Source organism: Oratosquilla oratoria, chromosome 23 (assembly GCF_046742065.1).
Source record: "Oratosquilla oratoria isolate Oo_2021 chromosome 23, ASM4674206v1, whole genome shotgun sequence".
NCBI classification, from domain to species: Eukaryota; Metazoa; Arthropoda; class Malacostraca; order Stomatopoda; family Squillidae; genus Oratosquilla; species Oratosquilla oratoria.
This window is the reverse complement of record NC_134799.1, coordinates 56378324-56401657: the sequence shown is the minus strand read 5'-3', so window position 1 is coordinate 56401657 and position 23334 is coordinate 56378324. Positions and strand designations below refer to the sequence as shown.

The 23334-nt window shown below is 39.5% G+C and overlaps 1 protein-coding gene across 4 annotated transcripts in view; it reads left to right on the top strand.

Annotated features, from left to right (window-relative positions):
• The window catches only part of melt (ventricular zone expressed PH domain-containing protein melted), an 87060-nt gene extending 67282 nt beyond the window's left edge, over window positions 1-19778 (top strand). For all 4 annotated transcript variants that reach the window (XM_076207124.1, XM_076207126.1, XM_076207125.1 and 1 more), the window contains 8 exons: window positions 3194-3330; window positions 3495-3630; window positions 3817-3956; window positions 4263-4391; window positions 6904-7032; window positions 7245-7364; window positions 12997-13134; window positions 15335-19778. In XM_076207124.1, coding sequence (XP_076063239.1) covers window positions 3194-3330; window positions 3495-3630; window positions 3817-3956; window positions 4263-4391; window positions 6904-7032; window positions 7245-7364; window positions 12997-13134; window positions 15335-15496 — 1091 coding nt within the window. In that variant the 3' untranslated portion in view covers window positions 15497-19778. The remainder of the gene's footprint in view (window positions 1-3193; window positions 3331-3494; window positions 3631-3816; window positions 3957-4262; window positions 4392-6903; window positions 7033-7244; window positions 7365-12996; window positions 13135-15334) is intronic.
• Window positions 19779-23334: the final 3556 nt, after the last annotated feature.

Genomic DNA, 23334 nt, shown 5'->3' with positions numbered 1-23334 from the left:
GACAGAAAGGCACTGTGGGAGGTTATGCGGATATACGGGATAGGAGGAAAGCTTCTCGGAGCTGTCAAGAGTTTTTATGAGAGTAGTAGAGCTTGTGTCAGGATTAGAAATGGAGAGAGTGAGTGGTTTGAGGTAAAGGTGGGACTTCGTCAAGGATGCGTTATGTCACCCTGGCTGTTCAACTTATACATGGATGGGGTAGTGTGAGAGGTAAATGCAAGGATAGTGGGTCAGGGATTGGAGATGGTTAAAGAAAATGGAGAAAAGTGGGAGGTGAGCTAGCTGTTGTTTGCGGACGACACTGCGCTTGTGGCAAAATCGGAGGAGGGATTGAGGAAGTTGGTGACAGAGTTTGGGAGAGTGTGTGATAGAAGAAAGCTGAAGATAAATGTGGGTAAAAGTAAGGTGATGAGATGTACAAGGGGTGAAAATGGCAGTAATCTGGAAGTGAGCATTTAGGGAGAGCAACTGGAGGAAGTGGATAGTTTTAGATACTTGGGTGCAAATGTGGCAGGAAAAGGTGGAGTAAAGGTGGAGGTAGAATGTAGATTGAGAGAAGCGAGTAAATGCCTTGGTGGATTAAAAAGTGTAATGAGGAATAGAAATTTGGGAATGGATGCTAAGAGGAGACTGTATGAAGGAGTGATTATGCCAACAGCACTGTATGGGGCAGAAACATGGAACATAAGAGAGGAAGAGAGAAGGAGCTTGAATGTGTTTGAGATGAAGTGTCTGAGAAGTATGATGGGGGTTACTAGGCTAGATAGAGTGAGAAATGAGGAGGTGAGGAGGAGAACAGGGGTGGAAAGGGAGTTGGGAGATAGGGTTGATGAAAGAGTATTAGGATGGTTTGGACACATGGAAAGAATGAGTGAAGAAAGACTAGTAAAGGAGGTATGGAAGGCAGAAGTGGAGGGAGTGAACATGAGGGGACGTCCTAGGATGAGATGGATGGATGGGGTGAAAGGGGCTTTGGGGAAGAGGGGAATGTCTGTTGAGGAAGGACGGGAGAGGACAGAAGACAGGGGTGAATGGAGAATGGTTGTATATGGAAGATGTTGTGATGCATGAGGTGGAATGGACGGGGGGATGGGGGGTGAGGTAGTGTGTGTGAGCAAAATTTTGACGCAGCCCGAAGGGATTTCTCCCCGTCCTCTCCTTTATATGGGGGGTCGCCGATTTAATGAAACGGCCTTGCTGTGGATGTGCTGTGTCTTGCGACACTGCTTCTAACCCAGGGCAGTGGAGAGGGTGCAGGGATGACCCGTCATCTAGGAGGTGCTAAGATGGGAGGGAGGGTGGAGGGGTGTGGAGTGTTTTTGGGGATGGAATGGGTGGGAATGATTTTATGCTTTTTCCTTTTTGGCTACCTCCCTAGTAGGGGAGAAAAAGCCTTGGTATATGTATGTATGTATGTACATATGAAAGGGATGGAAGGCCTCGATATAGATGATTTACTACATACATATATATACTAAAGGCTCTTTCCTTCTTACACGGGAGGTAGCCAAAAAACAAATGCATAAAAACCACTCCCACCCATTCCATCCCCATCACACTCCACCCCCATCTATCCCCTTTCCTCCCTCTTATCTTGGCACCTCCTGGATGATGGGTCATCCTTGCATCCTGTCCACTGCCCTGGGTCAGAAGCAGTGTTGCAAGACACAGCACATCCACAACTTGAATAAAAGAAAAACAAGAGGACATGAAAAGAAACATATAAAGGATAGTTATAGAAGAGATCTGAAAAAGAATAGTTTCCCACACAGAGTGGTGGATATCTGGAATAAATTGGATGAGGAAACAGTGAGTGCAAAAACTGTACAAGAATTTAACCTCTTCACTCCGGGGCACATCGCACGTCTGGCAGCATTAGCTGCCCGACGTGCGATGTTGCGTCATAATGATCGCATTATAAAAAATAAAGTCAGTGCTCAATTGTTCGTTCTCTTTCACCCGTGTATTTTGATAACTATAGAAAATTTATGAAGCCAGTTTAGAGAGAATGGAAATTACGTATTTACAACTACAATAAATATAATCAAGATGGCAACGTCGGCTTCATCGAGTACCCACTTGCTCCTCATGCCGCCTACGTAGGCGTCACCGTATGGAAGTGGTTAAGAACAGACTTGACGCTGAAAGATACAAAAGCGTGTCACTACAAGCATAGCTCTCTACCTGTAAAATACATAGGAAAGGGATGGAAGTCATCGATAGAGTTGATTTACTAAAGTGAGATAAAAGAAAAACAAGAGGACATGAAAAGAAACATATAAAGGATAGTTATAGAAGAGATCTGAAAAAGAATAGTTTCCCACACATAGTGGTGGATATCTGGAATAAATTGGATGAGGAAACAGTGAGTACAAAAACTGTACAAGAATTTAAGAACAAACTTGATACTGAAATATACAAAGACGGGTCACTACGAGCATAGCTCTCTTCCCATAAGATAAAACTAGGTAAATACAGACACACCAGTAGGCTCCGTACCCCTTACAAGGGAGATAGCTGGCCAAGGCATGCACCCACCCCACCCCAAGCCATCCCATTCCTATCCTACACCCCTTTCCTTTACATCTTAGATCCATGTGGATGAAGTATCCCTGTCCCTGTATGCTGCCATATTTCCCATCTCAGTTTCACTTCTGTCTGATAAAGTTATGGGGAAGACAGAGAAGTGCTGAAGATGAGCAAATTACATAAGATAGATAGATTATTAACCCCTTCCATACGGTGACGCCTACGTAGGCGTCATGAGGAGCAAGTGGGTACCTGCGTGACCCCCATACTCTGTAAACTGGCTTCATCATATTTCTATGGTTATCAAAATTCATGGGTGAAAGAGAGCGAGCATCACAGAGGTTACTTTATTTTTTATAATGCGAGTATTATGACGCAACATCTCACGTCTGGCAGCTAATGCTGCCCGCGAGATTTTGGCCCAGAGTGAAGGGGTTAAGGGGAAGGCAGAGAAGTGCTGAAGATGAGCAAATTAGACGAGATAAATAGATTATTAAGAGAAGCATAGAAATTGGGAGTTAATGAAGGATAAAAGGGCAACAGTAGAGGAGGAATCGGTGTATGAAAAGGGTCTTATCTTGATTGCTACTGTAATGATGCTATTTGTTTATATATTGTTCTTGTATTTTGATAACTCAAGTTAATTTTTTCTAATCTTTGGCAGGCAATAGCAATATGTTGAGTTCAAGTTTAGCAACAAGTGTTTCAACAATGAGTCAGCCACATTCCAGACGTCCCAATACTACTCTTACACACATAACTCATGATCAACAAACTACAACCACTAATTGTAATACTCAGGTAATGTTCTTATATTTATATGTTTCATACACATGGAAGCATGACAATATATATGTGAAAAGTATGATTAATCATATGGTTGTGGAGCAGAATGAGGATGAAAGATGTTGGATGTGTGACACAGTATTCCATTTAACTTTTTCTTTAAATTCGTGTATCTGCAGAGAATAAGTGTATTTGAGCCTTTTGCCATGAGGGACACAGTGCAGCATTTTTGTGAAAAACACTTAGATAAAATTAAAGCGTACATGCAGAAAGTCTTCGTAAAGCTACCCCTACCTGTTCGGTGTGGTATTGAAGGTAAGTTTCAACTTATAATTATTTACTTGAATAGGTGTAATTCAGTCTATTCCTGTGCGTATTTGTTGAAGATAAGTTTCAACTTATAATTATTTACTTGAATAGGTGTAATTCAATCTATTCCTGTGCGTGTTTGTCGAATATTTACTTATGTATTTTATTTTATTTTATTTTTGTGTATTGCAGAGCATAAGAATCGAAAACATGCCAAGCTATACTTTGCTTGCCAAGGCAAGGGTGACCATTGCTTGTACAACCAACAGCTCTTCAACATGAAAACCAGAAATCCCAGAATCTGGATTCATCTTATGTTCCTAGCACTTCAGGTATATTTACTTTGTTATTCTGTTGTTAAGGTACCGAAAATGAGTACCTGCATGTGGTAGTCCTGGAAGATGGACAGTGAAGCTGCCCATTTTCAAAACTATCAACTCTATCAGCTCCATCAGGAGGTGGTGGCCCGAGGGACTCTCATTCAGATGGGTCCTGGACTTAGTCTGGTATCTTTAAATGTTTTGTTGGAGTATTGCACAAGAATATATGTTCAGAGTTCTTATAATCAATGGACCTGTAGTTATTAATTGCAAAAAAATTTAATGAGAAGATTTATATGCACATCTTGTTCCTTTTAGGCCCGTGCAACATGTGCTTTGAGCACAAGGGAAACTCAAGTGAGCAGTCTGAAAAACTGCTGGGATATCCTCAAATGTGACAACAAGACTTTCCTAACGCTTGTCACATCAGCATTTCCGTCAACAAAGGTTTTTGATTATTCCATTTTGCTTTGTAATTTTAGGATTAGTTTAGAAAAATATATTTCTGGGAAAATGGAAGGAACAGTTGAGTTTTGTCAGTCATAATTATTACTAACAGTATTGAAATTCATATTAATGGTAGTACTGTAAATAGTAAAAATAATGATACTGTGCCATTACTAAAACTGGTGTTAATACTACTCCTAATGATAGTAACAGCTGTTGTTACTAGTAACAGTAATGCTATCTATATACCAAGGGCTTCTTCTGCCCAATCACACTTCTCTTCACCACCTACAAAGCAAACAACTCCCATTTTTCTCAATTTTCTTTAATCATCTCCAATCCCTGGCCCATTACCCTTGCATTTACCTCTTGTACCACCTTATCCATGTATAGATTAAGTAGCTATGGAGACATGACACATCTTTGGCAAAGTCCCACCTTTACTTCAAACCACTCGCTCTCTCCATTCTAATTCTAATGGCTCTACTATTCTTGTAAAAACTCTCGTCTGCCCTTAACAACATAATAAATGCTATATTATAATTCTTGCAAGTCTTAATTATGCCCATATAATGAATGGCAAAGACACTTCTTACTTTAGGTACCATAAAATTTCAGTAGTAAAAACAAACTCAAGCAGTGTGCATTTGTTGATCTGCACATTTGAGGCATATATTTTCAACACTGACTCACACTCCACTATAAGTGCTATGACACATAATGATACAATTGATTATTGGGTGTGCACTGCATCTACAGAACACCGGTAGTGCAGAATATTATAACAAGGCTAATAACAATGAAAAAAATATTGTTTCCCTCTTACTGGTGAATTTATTTGTAATTATCTTGGCTTGACAAAGAAACCGAAAAAAGTATTGCTAAAAAGAGACAGGCTTATAAGAAATACAAGTGCTCGGGTGCTCCTAATGACTATCAAAGTATGTAATAATACAGAGATTTGAAAAAGACAATAAAAATATGAAAACAACAATACGTAACAAATATTGCTGATAAATCCAAAGATAATCCCAAAGAATTCTATAGTTACATTAGAGATAAAAAGGTTATTAGGAATCACATTGGTCCTCTATTATCTGCTGACAGTCAACTTGAATATTCAAATGAAGGCATGTGTGATATTTTAAACAATTATTTTAGCTCAGTATTTGTAAATGGAATGTCCCCTGTGGAGCTACAGGTAGCAGGATTCCTAGTTCTAATCCCCTTCCTGTTTTTCGTTGCCTTTTATGACTCAAGTGGGACTTGGTGGCAGCATTCTTTTCCTGCTGTCACCCTCATGGCTGTTATTGTAAAAAAAATTCCAGCAAGGGGCAAGCTGTTCATCCATGCCAACACAGACTGCCTGGCACCAGGGTAGCAGCATTGAGCTTTTTTGGATGATTTTTGCTATGGTTTGTTGATGCCTGATGGGCACTTTGGACACTTGACACTTTTGTTCTTTGATATCTCCACCATTCTTGTTGGGTAAAAAGTTCAACATGAATAGCTTAAGTGCTGTTTTTCTGGCAGACAACCCCAAGCCCAGCAGCAGGCAACTCACGGGTAGATATATTTATAGGGTTACACAAACATCACATGGGAAGCTCACTGGCCGAGCAGGTTAGGGTGTTGTTGTTGTTGTTGTCGTTCCCTAGACTGTCTGTCCGAGCAGTCCCGTCTCCCCAAGGAATGCTACAGCCGAAACTGGGTTTTCCCACAAATCCTTTATAGAGTGTATGTTGTGTTGTTTGCATGCATGATTGTGTATAATGCAGTCTTCCATTATGTGTTGTATGGTATGGGGTGAAGTGTTATATCCTGGGTGTTGTTACTTGTGGTGATGGTCGAGGGGATGGTGGTTCGAACCCCACCACCAGCGAAGTTGAATCAAGGGCATGGTTCATTTAATTCCGACCTACAAATTCCTCTGTAAAGAGGCACCGTCCCAGCCTCCCAATAGGGGAGAGTTTGTGACGTTAAACCATATCATCATCATCATCACAAACATCACATGGAAAATTTACATAAGCAAAAGTATGGGCAACGAAAGCAGCAACCCCTGTCATTCATGTGGGTGTTTTATATCTCATCTAATGCCAATCTACTGCAATTGACTTGTAAATAAGTTAAGGTAAGGATAGTACAACACAAGAATACATTCTTAATTTTGCATGCTTTTATTTATTTTACAATACATATTGGACACAAAAAAATATATACCTGTAGTGTTGTATTTACAATGTCATGGGTGATTATGACTTTGATGAAACTGTATAATTTAGTTGTTCCAGTACTTTTATAATTTTCTCCCATTTCCCAACAATGGTTATTTTCAAACTGCAGACACATCAGGTTCCTAATTTGCTCTTTATAGCAAAAGGTGAGAGTATTGTTGGTCCCTGTCGATTTAATACATAGCATTACACTTTTCAGGACATGGACATACTGATGCAGGAGTTAGAGTATTGTTGGTCCCTATTGATTTAATATGTAGCATTACACTTTTCAGGACATGGACATGCTGATGCACGAGTTACGTAATGCACGGTTCTTTGACGTCTTCGAGTACAATGGTGTAGAGCAGCAGTGGGGATGCTTCCTTTGTAACCATCCTGACAAGGCACGCCACTTTGAAGAGGTCAGGGATTGATTTATGTATGAGGAGTTCCTGCTAGTAGGACAATCCACTTGAACAAATGAATTTAATTTTCCTGAAGCAGTTTAGGTTAGGCATGTGCATTGAGAACATGCAGTGGTAAAAGTAATTAGAGATGGGTAAGGGTATTTGCTTTGATTTGGCCAATCCCTGATGTAAATTTTATAATACTTTTTCTTGATTTTACCCAACAGGAGAACACCCCAGTAATAGAAGGGCAGCTAAAAGAGAAGAAGAGCAAATGGAAAATTTTTAGAAAGTGGCGGACACGTTACTTTACTCTTTCAGGGGCTCACCTATCCTACAGAGGAGCGGTAATTTTTTTTTCCTGTATTGTGTGCCTGTTCGATATCTTGATACAAAAACGGGTCACTATGAGCATAGCTCTCGTCCCATAAAATACAACTAGGTAAATACACAGCGGTTGAAGTAGGACGTAAAAAAAAAATGCTATGAAACTCTGAAATTCTGAAGCGCTAAGCAGCGCTTCCTTGACAGACAAATTTGGAATTTGGAACTGGCCCTAGTCGTGTTTACAAAACGGAAGGGTGAAATGTTTTACGAGTGACCGAAAATGTAACTGTCTTTGTATCTTTATTTATTTATTTTTTCTTGGTCAGTTAATAAAAAAACAAAAAAACAAAAATACAAACAGAAACTCAAGGGATAAAGAACAAACGAAGAAATGCCTAGATGTAAGTAGGGTGGAATCCCCCCTGGGGGTAATCCCCAAAAGGACATGCCTGAATGAAACCCTGAAAATGTACCAAAGGTTTGAAAAAAAAATTATTTTCTGGTTTTGACAGAAAGTGGAATTATGTATAGAGGGATAGAAATGGAAAGAGAACCCAGGTTTAAAAATATAATGAGAAATAGGGAAATCAACAACTTGTTAGATGAAATAATCAAACTCTAAAGTGAGTATGAAATGGTGTACAAAGAGGTAGCCCTATTAAGGAGGGCCAATGAAGAAAATAACAGGTAGATGATTTGAAAAAGGACCTAATAGGATCAAAGGAGAAAATGAAAGATAGAATAATCTATGGTATTAGAGAGAAACATGATGTTCCTAGAGAGAGAAAAAGAGGAGAAAGAGATTGCTAAAGAGATTCAAGAGGAAGAACAGAATATAAAGAAATTGAAGAAACATATAGAATAGGTAAATACTCGAAAGAAAAACAATATAGGCCACTAAAAGTAAAACTTGGGTCTCAAGTGAATGCAGAGGAAATACTATCTAGAACAACAAAGCTAGCAAAGAAAGAACATTACAAAAAAGTATGGATAAAGAAATGATTGATGAAAAAAAGAGAGAAAAAGAACATACAAATGAAGCAAATGAAAAAATTAAAAGAGAACTGAGACTGAAAAGAATTATTTTTTTTTTTTTTTTAGAGTGGACCTGAGGCTGAAAAAATGGTATATCAAGAAAAACGATACGAAGTAGACGGAAAAGGATGAGAAAGGAAAAAATTAAAGTTAGCTTATACCAACATGGAATGATTTCAGGATTGAATGAATTAAATGACTATCTGGCATTAGAAAAATCAGACATAATGGGAATTGTAGGAACTAGATTAAAAAGTACTCTACCACCAAATGCTGTGGGACAAGGTCTGTACAACTGTTGGACGAAGAATAGAAAGGAAAAACAGGGTGGGGAGAGTATTATTTTTGACTAGGAAAGACTTAAATGTGACAAAAATAACAGAAGGAAAAAACAATGTAGAATCAATTATGATAAAAGTTGAAAGCAATTATATGAAAAGTAGAAAATTTGTAGTAGTGTATGTACCCCCCAAAACACAGTCATTCCAAACGCAATCATTCCAAACTATTGCAGGATACAAAATATGAATAAACTAATATACTAAAAGAAAGGAAATATAGTAATTATGGGTGATTTTAATTCTAAAGAAATATGTTGGGAAGATATGACAGAGAAGGGGAGAGAAGACCTATGGAGAAACATACTGTTTGATATGACCATTGAATACAGATACAGAAACAATAAGGAACCATCAAGACTGGATTTAATACTTATGTTAGAACCTGAAATTGTGGACAGATTTGATTTACAAAACTTCAGTAGGAAAGAGTGCCCATGTACTAATAGAATTTGAACTAAAAGAGCAAATGGATTTAGAAGAAATGATAAACATAGAAAAGGAAACGCAAACTGGGATAAATTCCTAAATGAAGAAACAAAGATGGAAGAGAAATGGAATATGCTTAAAGAAATTTATAATGAGGGAGTGAACAAGTATGTACCACAACCAAAGCAAGAAAGAGTATACATAAAAAGCTGGGACAACAAAAAAATGTAGTGAGGCTAAGGATAGAAGAAACAAAGCATAGAAAAGATGGAAAAAAAGGAAAAGAAAAGAAAAGAAAAAAAAAAAGTAAATGGCAAACATCCATCAAACTAAGAAATGATCATGTAAAAATATGCAGAGATAAAAGAGAAACTATGAAAGAGATATAATAGAAAAATGCAAGTAATAGCCTAAACTATTTTAAAGGTATGTAATTGGTAAACTAAAAAATAAACAAGAAATGGAAAAGCTACACCAGGGAAATTATGAACATACAGAAGAACTAGAAATGGCTGAAATTATGAACAATCCTTTCAAATTGGTATTCATATATGAAGGTTCACAGAACTGTGAGGGAATAGAGAAAGAGAAATCCCCCCAATGAAGGAAATAACTGTAACAAAGAAGGAAACCAGAGACCAAATAAAAAACTGATGTCAGAAAATCGCATGGTCCGGATGGAATTGCAAATTGGATACTGAAAGAATGCATAGAGGAGTTGATGGACAAAATACACATTATAACTTAATACTCAAAGAAGGAAAGGTACCACAAGACTGGAAAAATGCAAATATTGTACATACATACATACATATACCAAGGCTTTTTCCCCCTTCCAAGGGAGGTAGCCAAAAAGGGAAAGGCATAAAAACGCTCCCACCCATTTCATCCCTAAATACACTCCACACCCCTCCCACCCTTCCTCTCATCTGAGCACCTCCTGGATGACGGGTCATCCCTGCACCCTGCCCACCGCCCTGGGTCAGAAGCAGTGTCGCAAGACACAGTACATCCACAGCGAGGCCGCTTCATTTAATCGGCGACCCCCCCTCTCCGTCCCCCTTTGCATATAAGGCGAGGACGGGGAGAAATCCCTTCGGGCTGCGTCAAAATTTACTCACACATACTACCCCACCCCCCACTTCCCCGCCCATTCCTCCTCATGCAGTCACAACATCATCCATATACAACCATTCTCCACTCACCTCTGTCTTCCGTCCTCTCCCTTCCTTCCTCAACAGACATTCCCCTCTTCCCCAAAGCCCCCTTCACCCCATCCATCCACCTCATCCTAGGACGTCCCCTCATGTTCACTCCCTCCACATCTGCCTTCCATACCTCTTTTACTAGTCTTTCTTCACTCATTCTTTCCATGTGTCCAAACCATCCTAATATTCTTTCATCAACCCTATCTCCCAAATCCTTTTTCACCCCTGTTCTCCTCCTCACCTCCTCATTTCTCACTCTATCTAGCCTAGTAACCCCCACCATACTTCTCAGACACCTCATCTCAAACACATTCAAACTCCTTCTCTCTTCTTCTCTTATGTTCCACGTTTCTGCCCCATACAGTGCTGTTGGCACAATCACTCCTTCATACAGTCTCCTCTTCGCATCCATTTCCAAATGTCTATTCCTCATTACACTCTTTAAACCACCAAGGCATTTACTCGCTTCTCTCAATCTACATTCTACCTCCACCTTCACTCCACCTTTTCCTGCTACACTTGCACCCAAGTATCTAAAACTCTCCACTTCCTCCAGTCATTCTCCCTTAATGTTCACTTCCAGTCTACTGCCACTTTCACCCCTTGTACATCTCATCACCTTACTTTTACCCACATTTATCTTTAGCTTTCTTCTATCACATACTCTCCCAAACTCTGCCACCAGCTTCCTCAATCCCTCCTCTGACCCTGCCACAAGCGCAGTGTCGTCCGCAAACAACAGCTGGCTCACCTCCCACTTTTCTCCATTTTCTTTAACCATCTCCAATCCCTGACTCACTACCCTAGCATTCACCTCTCGCACCACCCCATCCATGTATAAGTTGAACAGCCAGGGCGACATAACGCATCCTTGACGAAGTCCCACCTTTACTTCAAACCACTCACTCTCTCCATTTCTAATCCTAACACATGCTCTACTACCAATATATAAAGGAGGAAACAAGGAAGATCCAACCAACTACAGACAGGTCTCCCTAACAAGCACAATAGCAAAAATATGTGAAAAAGTTATCAAAAGTAGATGGGTTAAACATTTGGAAGAAAAAATATACTGAATCCAAATAAATTTGAATTTAAACAAGGAAGATCATGTACAACAAACCTGATATGCTTCTATTTGAGACTAATAGAAATAATTCAAGAAAGGGATGGATGGGCAGACTGTGCCTTTCTAGACCTACAAAAAGTATTTGATAAGGTACCACACAAGAAATTAATAAGAAAAATAGAATCAATAGGTGGCATCAGAGGAAAATTATTGGAGTGGTTGGAAGACTTCCTGACTGGGAGAAAATGAGGGTAGTAATTAGAGACAAATACTCGAACTGGGAAGAAATGATAAGTGGTGTCCCACAAAGTTTGGTATTGGCTCCAATCATATTTGCCATATATATAAATGACATGGATGAAGGAGCAGAGTGTTATATGAATTTCTTCGCAGATGATGCAAAAATACTAAAAGTAAGAACAGGAGGAGGATTGTGAATCATTACAGTTAGACCTGGACAAAATCTAAAAGTGGACTCAAAAGTGGGAAGTGCACTTCAATATCAAGAAGTGTAGTATAATGGAGTTTGGAAGAAGTAAAAATAGAATATCAAGAACTTATAAAATTGGTGAAGAAGTCAGAAAAGTGAACTTGGAAAGAGACTTTGGAGTATCAGCAAAGACATGACACCGGACAAACACATCAGTAAAATAGTTGGAGAAACCTACAAACTATTGAGGCCAATAAAAGTGGCATTTGACTACTCGGATGAGGAAATGATTAAAAAAATATTAGTTACACTAATAAGACCAAAACTAGAGTACGCAGCAACACTATGGACTCCCAGTATTAAAAAGAATATAAAGAAATTAGAAAGAATACAAAGAGCAACGACATAGTTGGCACCAACTCTCTCCAAATTGACAAACGAACAAAGATTGTTCAAATTAGAATTACCAACTTTGGAACAAAGAAGAGAAAGAGGAGATCTGCTGACTATAGAATTATGAAAGGAATGGACATCCTAGATAGGAATGATTTATTAAAATGGGACAATGGAAAAACAAGAGGATATGAAAAGAAACTCAAAGCAGATAACTACAGAAGAGATATGAAAAAAAAAAAAAATCCCACATATAGGACTGGATACCTGGAATAATTTAGATAAAGAAACAGTGTGTGCAAACACAATTCAAGATTTTAAGAAAAAACTTGATGCTGAAAGATACAAAGATGGGTCACCGTGAGCATAACTCCCTTCCCTTATAATATAACTAGGTAAATACAAATATATGTTTGTTCATGTTTGCATTTCTGTATATTTACCTAGTTGTATGTATGCGTGTGCATGTGGGCTGAGAACTGGCAACTACCCACCTCTCAGCTAGTGACATAGAAACTGTCTCAAACTTGTACAACATAGACAATAGTCCAAAGTTTCTTCCCAGAGAGATCTGTGGAAGGTTCTGAGGACTGTTGCCAGCTCCTGTAGGACTGTGGGTTTTTCAACCAGTGAAACTAGAGACAAGTGATTCAATGAATGTATACACTGTAAACAGTAAAATTTAAATTAATGTAAGGTATGTATTGTTACTTGGCTGAGCTGTAATTTTCTTTTCTTTATTACATTCAGACTGAAGATAAAGTGGAGGACAAAGGGGGTATAGATGTACATCAGATTCGTAGTGTAAAGGTGCGCAGAGGGAGGAGGCACATTCCAAAAGCTTTTGAAATCTTCACAGACAACAAAACTTTTAAACTTAAAGCAAAGGTAAGCAAAGTATTTGTTTATGCATGAACTTTTTAGCAACCTGCTAATATTGGAACAACATTAAATGCCAATCATTTTTCTGTTAAAGGACTTTTATCTCAGTCGTATATTTTGCCACCCTATCCTAGAATATATCAATAAATTCTTTTTTAGTTTTCAATTTCTCATACAGTGGTTTACATTTATGATTATTAGAATTACAGTTTTTAAGGGCAGTAAAGAGTTTTCACAAGTGGTAGAGCCTGTATTAGAATTGGAAATTGAGAGAGTGAGTGGTTAGAGGTAAAGGTGGGGATGCATCAGGCTGTGTCAGTTTGCCATAGCTGTTCAGTGTGTACATGGATGGGGGGGTATGGGAGGTAAATGTAAAGGTAATGGGCAGGGGATTAGAGATAATTAAAGAAAATGGAGAGAAGTAGGTGAGCCAGTTGTTGTTTGTGGATGACAGTGCACTTGTAGCACAGTTAAGGGGGATTAAGGCAGTTAGTGACAGAATTTGGGAAGGTATGTGATAGGAGAAAGTTGAAGGTAATTGTGGGTAAAAGGTGACTCGTGTGCTGCCTGTCTGCATGACTTAACCCAAAGCTTCCTTGAGGCCCATGGGTAGCACAAAGCCTCCTTGAGGAACACACATGTAGTACCAGCATCTGCCAGTGATGACTAATCTACACCTTGGCCAGCCATGTGACTCGTGTGCTGCCTGTCTGCATGACTTGACCTAAAGCTTCCTTGAGGCCCATGGGTAGGATAAAGCCTCCTTGAGGAACACACATGCAGTACCAGCATCTGCCAGTGATGACTAATCTACAGCTTGGCCAGCCATGTGAGCCATGTGATGATGAAAACTGAATTTGTTGAAGAAGATATATCCTTCATCTTCATGAGCCGCTGGCATGAGAATCATGAGAATGTTTTGTGTCCAACTTCCCAGACTTCAAATTTGACCTCACCATTTAGGAGTACAGATCATGACCTGCCTGCGTATATAAAGGCTGGATGAATGCTGAAGATTCAGATCACCTCGGAGCATCATACTGTCAGCCTGGCTCTCAGTCTCTTTGCTTTCTCACCTTCTCCCCCCTCCTCCGCAAGCAGATCACCTTGGGAAATGACTTGAAACACACAAGTCATCACCTCTTTTGCCATCTCATCCCCTCTCCTTTTCTTACCATTAGAAGCAAGCCGCATAACATTGACGCCCAAATTCATTGCAAAATAAAACCAACACTCTATCAGAGTTTGCTTCAACCAGCCTAACAAATTCTACAAATGGAATGAAAACCCTGTAAGGACACTCAAGTATGCTCCTGTGGCTCAGTTTAGTACAATAAAAAAAATATGAAGACATTCTACAAATAGTACAAAAACCCTGGAGAATTACTGGCTGCTTCAAAACAATTCCAGTAAGCTATCAACTCTTACCAAATATCCTTCCCTTAGAACACATGAGAATGGCTGGTGCAATTCTTTGCAAGGCCCCCTCAAACATGCACACCCACAGCCCATAGAGTACAAGAAGTCTTCATGCATAGTATCCATACATACATGAGGTCAGTAATACCCCTCATAAGAGAAGTAAGAACCACACTGTAATGTTTGCATTCAGGACACCATCCAACTGTAAGACAGTACCTCAGAATAGGCCTGGCAACAGAATCAAAGTGCCCTAGTTGCAGCCACCACACAGAAGACACTGAGTATCTGATCCTACACTGTCCCACACTAACAATCCCTAGACAACAACAATATTTCTTCCATGAGTGACTCTATTCCATGGGCCTGCTTGGCAGTTGTTGCCTGTTACTTGGAAGCCATGGGTCTCCTGCAAAAGAAATTTTAGGTAATGGATTGATTGATTGCCAGATTTTCTATCTTCAGTATTCCCTTTTTCAACTTGTCCAGTCCATAATTCTCTTTTACCTCCCAGTCCCCACTATAACATATTTACCTCCACTGTCCACCAAACCAAATTGAGCAATAGTCTCGTACTGTTTTAGCTTGGATGGGATTGTGTAGAATGGGAAGTAGTATGTTTCATTTGAAAGACTGAAAATACTCAAAGAATAATGATTCTGAAGAAGTAGAGTACATTTATGGAAATGCTGATCTCTGGCCTATGTATGCCAGCTGGTATAGTTATTGTACAATTTTGGTATAGTTATTGTACAACTTTTTATCTAATAGAATTTAATGCACACAGGATTCCAAGAATGCAGAGCAATGGGTACAATGTTTATCCATTGCTGTAGCGCATTCCCATTCCCGAGAGAACCAGGCCCGTCATAGCAGCAGTAAAACCACTATCTCCATCCCAAGGAACTTCATGTATGGACATTCTTCAGCTATGCGAACAGCAGTCTAATTAGAAGACATGGGCAGGACCTGAAAGGAGAAAGTATGAATATTGGAGGCAGCTGTTGTGATATGTGAAGAGCACATTGGCATTTTTATGGTAATGACTTCTGCAAATAGTAGTTGTAAAAGAAGTGATGTCAGAATGCTATTTTGAATTGAAAAGTGACATCTGTAAATGTGCTGTTCTTTGAAGTAACTGGTCCTCATTATCCCTATGACTTTTGCACCTACAGCATGGCCAAATTTGTAAACACCATGGCTTAAAGGTTTTTATACAGATTTTCACTATTTTATATGTAAAGAGGTACAAATTTGATTTTGGTTAAGATGTGATGAATATAGCTGATAGAGAGGGAGCCCAGTCACAGGAACAGGTTAAAACCCTCATGGTAGACAGTCATAGTTCCTGGTTGCAATTTTTCAATCAGAGCAATTTATTCAGTATAACTATATTTTTTCAGGTAAGACCTGTCTCAAAGAAATGAGCTAGAATTTATTGATTTGCATATGTTCCTTTTTAACCCTTCATGGGATATTGTGCTAGTTTTGGCACATTTTAGAGTTTTACTCTGGCTTATGCCAGATAATATTAAGCTTAGAGAAACCTTTTGTCATAATGGGTTAACCGTCCATCATGATTCAACTATCTATTCATTTTTTATGATATATAGTATCATTGAAGCACATTTAAGATTCTTCTGTGGGAAATGCCAGACAGTTTTGTTTGGGCTAATATCAAATGATTTCCTTCAGCTCTAGAAATCTTGAATACCGTAACGAGTTATTCTTGTACCATTTTATGTGTTTTTCTAAGTGAGGTTCTTATGATAGTTACTATTTTGTGGTAAACAATGCCTTGCTGTGTGCTGTGTACCAGCAGCTCAAATTACTAAAATGTTGGGAAAAAATTATTAGTACATACATACATATACCAAGGCTTTCTCCCCCTTCCAAGGGAGGTATTGTAAGCGAATATTAAGGAAGAGAGACTGAAGGAAGTGGATAGCTTTAAATACTTGTGTGCGAATGTGGTGGGAAAGGGAGGAGTGGAGGTAGAATGTAGATTGAGAGAACCAAGTAAATACCTTGGGGAATTAAAAAGTGTAATGAGAAATAGACATTTGTGAATGATGCCAAGAGGAGATTGTATGAAGGAGTGATCATGCCAACAGCACTGTATAGGACAGGAACATGGAACATAAGAAGAGTTTAAATTTATTTGAGATGAAATGCCTGAGAAGTATGATAGGGGTCACTAGGCTGGATAGAGTGAGAAATGAGGAGGTGAAGAGGAGAGCTGGGGTGGAAAGGGAGTTGGGAGATGGGGTTGATGAAAGATTTTTGGGATGGTTTGGACACATGGAAAGAATGTGTGAAGAAAGATTAGTAAAATAGGTGTGGAAGGAGTGAATATGAAGGGCAGACCAAGGATGAGATGGATGGATGGGGTGAAAGGGGCATTGGGAAAGAGGAGAATGTGTGTTGAGGAAGGGAGAGGATAGAAGATAGGGGTGAGTGGAGAATGATTATGTGCGCATGATGCTATGATGCATGGAAGGGAGTGGGTGGGGGATAGGGGGGTTAGGGAGTGGTTATGTGTGAATGATATTTTGATGCAGCCTGAAGGGATTTCTCCCAATATTCTCTTTTTTTGCATGAGGGGACAGGGAGGGGTGTCACAGATTAAATGAAATGGCCTTGCTGGAGATGTAGTGTCTTGCTACATTGGTTCTAATCCAGGGTGAGGGCAGTGGGCGAGATGCAGGGATGACCCGTCATCCAGGAGGAACCAAGAGTGGAGGGAGGGAGGGATGGTGTATGGGAGTGAAGTATGTGGGGATGAAATGGGTGGTAGTGGATTTATGCCTTTGACTTTGGCTACCTCCCTTGTAAAGGGGAAAAAGCTCTTGGTATAAGCTGAGTGACCCCTGAATTCTGTGAACTGGCTTGATCACATTTTCTGTGTTTATTATTACTCAGAGTAAAAGAGAACAAGCAAATAAGCAGTGACTTTATATTTTATAATACGATTATTGTGAGCATCATCCAATCATTGTACAGTGAGACCTCTCATTAACGGATGTTAATTAGCTGTGTTTACGGTGTTTTCGGTGTTTTGGAGTGGTTTTTGGGTGGCATAGTGATTGCACACACTAAACAACAGCACCAAAAACACCAAAAACACAGCGAAAACACCACAAACACAGCTAATTAATGTCCGTTAACGAGAGGTCTCACTGTACATTAGGTATACAATGCTGCACGCAAGAGTTTTATTTGTATTGAAGAAGTTAATTTTCCAGTGTAATGCAATGCTGGAGTTATACCTGATAAGTAATATATTTTTATTAATATATGGGGTATATAGGAAGCAGCCGTATTTAGAATTTTATTTAGAGGGGAAAAATTATAAGTATGATGCGGATGATCATATGGTGTCAGTACTAAGTAGGAATTAGAGGCAAGTTGTTTACAGATATATATAGTATACGAGAGAAATTCGCTAGGAACAGCGACATCAATCTGATCATTTTTATGACAGTTGCATGTGGGTCTTGCGACACTGCTTCTGACCCAGGGCAGTGGACAAGGTGCAGGGATGACCCGTCATCCGGGAGGTGCGAAGATGAGAGGGAGGGTGGAGGGTGCGGGGTGTATTCAGGGATGGAATGGGTGGGAATGATTTTATGCCTTTTCCTTTTTGGCTACCTCCCTTGTAAGGGGGAAAATGCCTTGGTATATGTATGTATGTATGCATGTGGGTTCGAATCCTGCATGCGACTGTCACAAAAATTATCATATATAGTATACTTTGGTCACCTCCAGCAGTATAGATGGTTTGGTGGAAATGAACCCTGTGATGTACTATTTATTGACAGGTCAACCATGAAATGTAAAGATATGCCCAACTACTCATTCCACTAAACAACAAAATGAGAAGGGTTACTGGTAGTGTTAACTGATTGTTCAACAGCGTGGGTAGTTACCACTGAAAATTAAAGCCCCCTGACAGAAAATGATTAGGGGTATGGAATGACATGGAGAGTTATCCTGCCATGTCTCCTACAGTATTAGTTCAGTGTATCTGTTAATCCCTTGCATCTGTACTGTAACAACTGATTTATGTCAAGTTGCAGGGTCAGATCATCATGTCCTATACTGACAATAGTACCTACTTACAAGTAAGCAAAAGCTAACAGAATTGAAATCATCGTATTCTGCAAGATTTACAGAATAACACTTCACTTTCAAAATACTGCAAACACTATCAATATGAATACCATGCTACAAATTTGATCTGTTTCTACTGAAGACTAATAGATATAATACAAGAAAGGGATGGATGGGCTGGTTGTGCTTTCACTTACAAAAATCCTTAGACAAAGTACCATGCAAAAAATTATTTAAAAAATTGGAAAACATAGGAGGGATACAAGGTAACCAACTAAACTAGATGGAGGATTTCCTGCATGGTAAAAAATGAGAGTAGTGCACAGAGAAAAGTGTTCAGGTTGGGAGGAGATGATCAGTGGAGTTCCATAGGGATCAGTACTAGCTCCAATAATGTTCACTATTTACGTGAATGACATGGATGAAGATCTGGGATGTTACATGAGCTTCTTTGCAGATGATGCAAAATTGTTGAGGAAAGTGAAAGCTGAAACAGATTGAGAATCACTACTGAGAGACCTAAACAAGGTTTAGAAATGGAGTCAGAAGTGGGAAGTGGACTTCAACATTAAGAAATGTAGCATAATTAAGTTCGAAAAAAGTAAAAAAAGAATATCAGAACAATATACAATTGGAACAAAGGAGGTGAAGAAAGTGGGATCTGAAAAAGACCTAGAAGTAATTATCTCAAATGATAAGCCACCTGATAAACAGATAAACAAAATTGTTGAAGAAAGAATCCTATAACTTGCTAAGATCAGTAAAAGTGGCTTTTACCTATTTAGACGAAGAAATTATTAGAAAAATATTAGTCACGTTAATAAAGCCTAGACTGGAGTATGTTGTGACACTATGGTCACCCAGTACCAAAAAGAATATAAAGAAAATTGAAAGAATCCAGAGAGCAACCACAAAAATGGCCCCAACACTTTCAAACCTGTCATATGAGGAGAGACTGGCTAAATTGAAATTACTGACTTTGAAACAAAGAAGAGAGAGAGGTGACCTACTGGCCATCTACAGAATCATGAAAGGCATGGAAGTCCTTGATAGAGAGAACTTATTGAATTGGGATGAGAAAACAAGAGGACATAGAAAAAAAAAATAAAAAAGGATAGTTATAGAAAAGATCTGAAAAAAAAAACAGTTTTCCACACAGAGTGGTAGGCATCTGGAACAAACTGGACAAAGCAGTAGTGTGGGCCAAAACCATACATGAATTTAAAAGCAAATGAGACACTGCGAGATACAAAGGCAGGACACCACGAGCATAGCTCCCCTTCCCATAAGATACAACAAGGTAAATACAGGAAATCCTTGGAAGTAAGCTTAGAAGGGATGACTTGACACTCAAATGCTTGGTGGCATAGTATACACATTTCAGTGATCAGACAAGGACACTCATATAGAGGTCTGAATTTCCACAAAACAAACAGCTTTGCCTTGATTCAGAGATATAGTGACAACCCTTCCTAGAGGCCACTGGTTTTAGGGACAAATCTCCTTAATGACATTGTAAGATATTTGCAAAGTTCTGATATATTGTGGATTAGTTTCATATGTCTTTAATGATAAATGCTACCTCTGTCAGGGAGAGGTCCCACAAGAATGTTAATTCTTCATTGTAGTTTTCATGTTGCATTGTCTGCACAACAGCTAGCTTTGATACTTGAATGCTCAGTTTAAGGAATAAAAAGGGGATCAACCTCAAATCTGGTGGTATTGGAGTTGAATAATGGTGCTCTTAATGCAGGCCATTGTTCTTTGCAATTCATACCATGACAAACACTTTAACAGTGGTAGCAAGAGACCACCATTGTTGGGTTCTGTTTAATTTCCAGAATATCATTTAAGTTCTTTGATGAGATACTGCCTGTGTTCTCTGTCATGCTGTAAAAAATCTGGTTCTCGGATACAGGGGTTTTAGTGAAGCAGTTTGACTATGTCCTACACATGCTGATAGATAATGTTAGCTCTTGTTATTGATGTGAACAGAGATGGACTGGTGTGTGTGTGTGTGCACATGCATGTACTATTATTATTATTATTATCATTATTCAGGAAGCTTGCTGGCTGGGCGGGTTAGGGCGTTGTTACTTGTTGCGAAAGCCAAGGGGATGGTTGTTTGAACCATGACTCAGGCAGAGTTGAACCAAGGGCATGGTTCATTAAAGTCTGCACTACAAAGTCCTCTGTAAGGGGCACTGTCTTAGCCTTCAGATGGGTGAGTTTGTGACACATCATCAACATCATCAAATAATCATCATCATCAAAATAATCATCATAATCATCATCACATCATCATCATCATCATCATCATCAATAATTTCCCCACACACCCTTATACATTAACCCCTTCCATATGATGGCACCTATGTAGGCATCGTGAGGCACGAGGGGGAATTTGGGGATGCCAGCATTGGCATTTTGATTTTATTTATTTTGTAGTTGTAACTCAGTGACCCCCTATATTCTGTGAACTAGCTTTGTCATATTTCCTGTGGTTATTAATATTCAGAGTGAAAGAGAACAAGTGATACAGCTGTAACTTTATATTTTGTAACATGAATATTGTGGTGCATCATCAAATCATTGTATATAAGGCAGCTGATGCTGCCCATGAAAATTTGACTTGTATTTAAGAGGTTAATGAGTTGAATTACAGGAAGAAACACTAAACACTGCATACAAATAGCACAACATGGTACCCAGCAATTAAGAAAATAAAGACATCCTACTAAAAACATTAAATAAAGCATTACAAAAAACAACTGGCTACAATAAAGTAACTCCAGTAGAACATCTACACTCAGAAACCAAAGTTCTTCCCATAGAACAGCACATGAGAATGATACACAATTCAATGCAAGAGACCTCAGTTCCTCCAACCCTACATACCATATCGCATAAGCACACCTCACCAAATGCAACTGAGAAATAACCAGGGGTGTGGGGTTGCATACATACTAACAGCCTTTTCCCCCCTCCCTTACAAGAGAGGTAGCCAAAGTCGAAGGCATAAGTCCACTCCCACCCATTTCATCCCCACATACTCCACTCCCATTCACCACCCCTCCCTCCCTCTTTTCCTGGCACTGGATGATGGGCCATCCTTGCACATCACCCACTGCCCTGGGTGAGAAGCATTGCAGCAAAGCCTCTTCACTAAATCGGCAACCCCCCTCTCCATCTCCACATGTAGAAAAAGAGAAGATGGGGAGAAATCCCTTCAGGCTGCTTCAAAATATCATTCACATATACTCCCTCACCCCACCCACCCCATTCCCTACCCACTCCCTTCCATGCACCACATCATCATCATCATCCATACACAACCATTCTCCACTCACTGCTATCTTCTGTCTTCTCCCTTCCTTCCTCAGCGGACATTCCTTTCTTTCCCAATGACCCTTTTACCCCATCCATCCATCCAAGCACCACATCAACATCATCCATACACAACCATTCTCCACTCACTCCTATCTTCTGTCTTCTCCCTTCCTTCCTCAACGGACATTCCTTTCTTTCCCCATGACCCTTTTACCCCATCCATCCATCTCATCCTTGGTCACCCCCTCATGTTCACTCATTCTTTCCATGTGCCCAAACCATTCCAAAACTCTTTCATCAACCCTATCTTCCAACTCCCTTTCCATCCCAGCTCTTCTTCCACCTCACCTCATTTCTTACTCTGTCTAGCCTAGTAAACCCTACCATACTTCTCAGGCATTTCATCTCAGACACATTTAAACTCTCTTCCTCTCTTATATTCCATGTTTCTGCCCTATACAGTGTTGTTGGCATAATCACTCCTTCATACAATGTCCTCTTAGCGTGCATTCCCAAATATCTATTTTTCATTACACGTTTTAATCCCCCAAGGCATTTACTTGCTTCTCTCAATCTATATTCTACTTCCACTTCCAATGCCCTCTTTCCCACCACATTTGCACTCAAGTATCTAAATGTATTCACTTCCTTCAGTCTCTCTCCCTTGATACTCACTTCCAGTTTGCTACCATCCTCTCCCCTTGTAAATCTCATCACTTTACTTTTACCTACATTTATCTTCAACTTCTTTCACACACCCTCCCAAACTCAGTCACTAACTTCCTTAATCCCTCCTCTGATTCTGCTACAAGTACAGTGTTTTCAACGAGCAACAATTGGCTAATCTCCTATTTTTCTCAATTTTCTTTAACCATCTCCAATCCCCTACCCATTTATAATTCTAACACAGGCTCTACTACTCTCATGAAAACTCATGACTGCTCTTAACAGCTTTCCTCCTATCCCATATATCTGTAATACCTCCCACAGTGCCTTCCTGTCTACCCTGTCATAAGCCTTTTCCAAATCCATAAGACCCCAAAAAAACCTTACCTTTTCCTAAAGCTTTCTCACATATCTGCCTTACCACAAAAATCTGATCCATGCAACCCTTACCTGTCCTAAACCCACACTGTTCCTCACCAATTACTCCCTCTGTTCCTCTCCTAATCCTCTCAATGAAAACCCACCATAAGCCTTCCCAACTACACTCAACAAACTCATCCCTCTGATACTACTACACAACTTGTCCCCTTTTTCCCTTGTAAAGCAGAACTTTACAGGCACTCCACCAGTCCAGCACTCTACCCTCTTTTAGAAAAACATTAAACAACCTCATGAGCC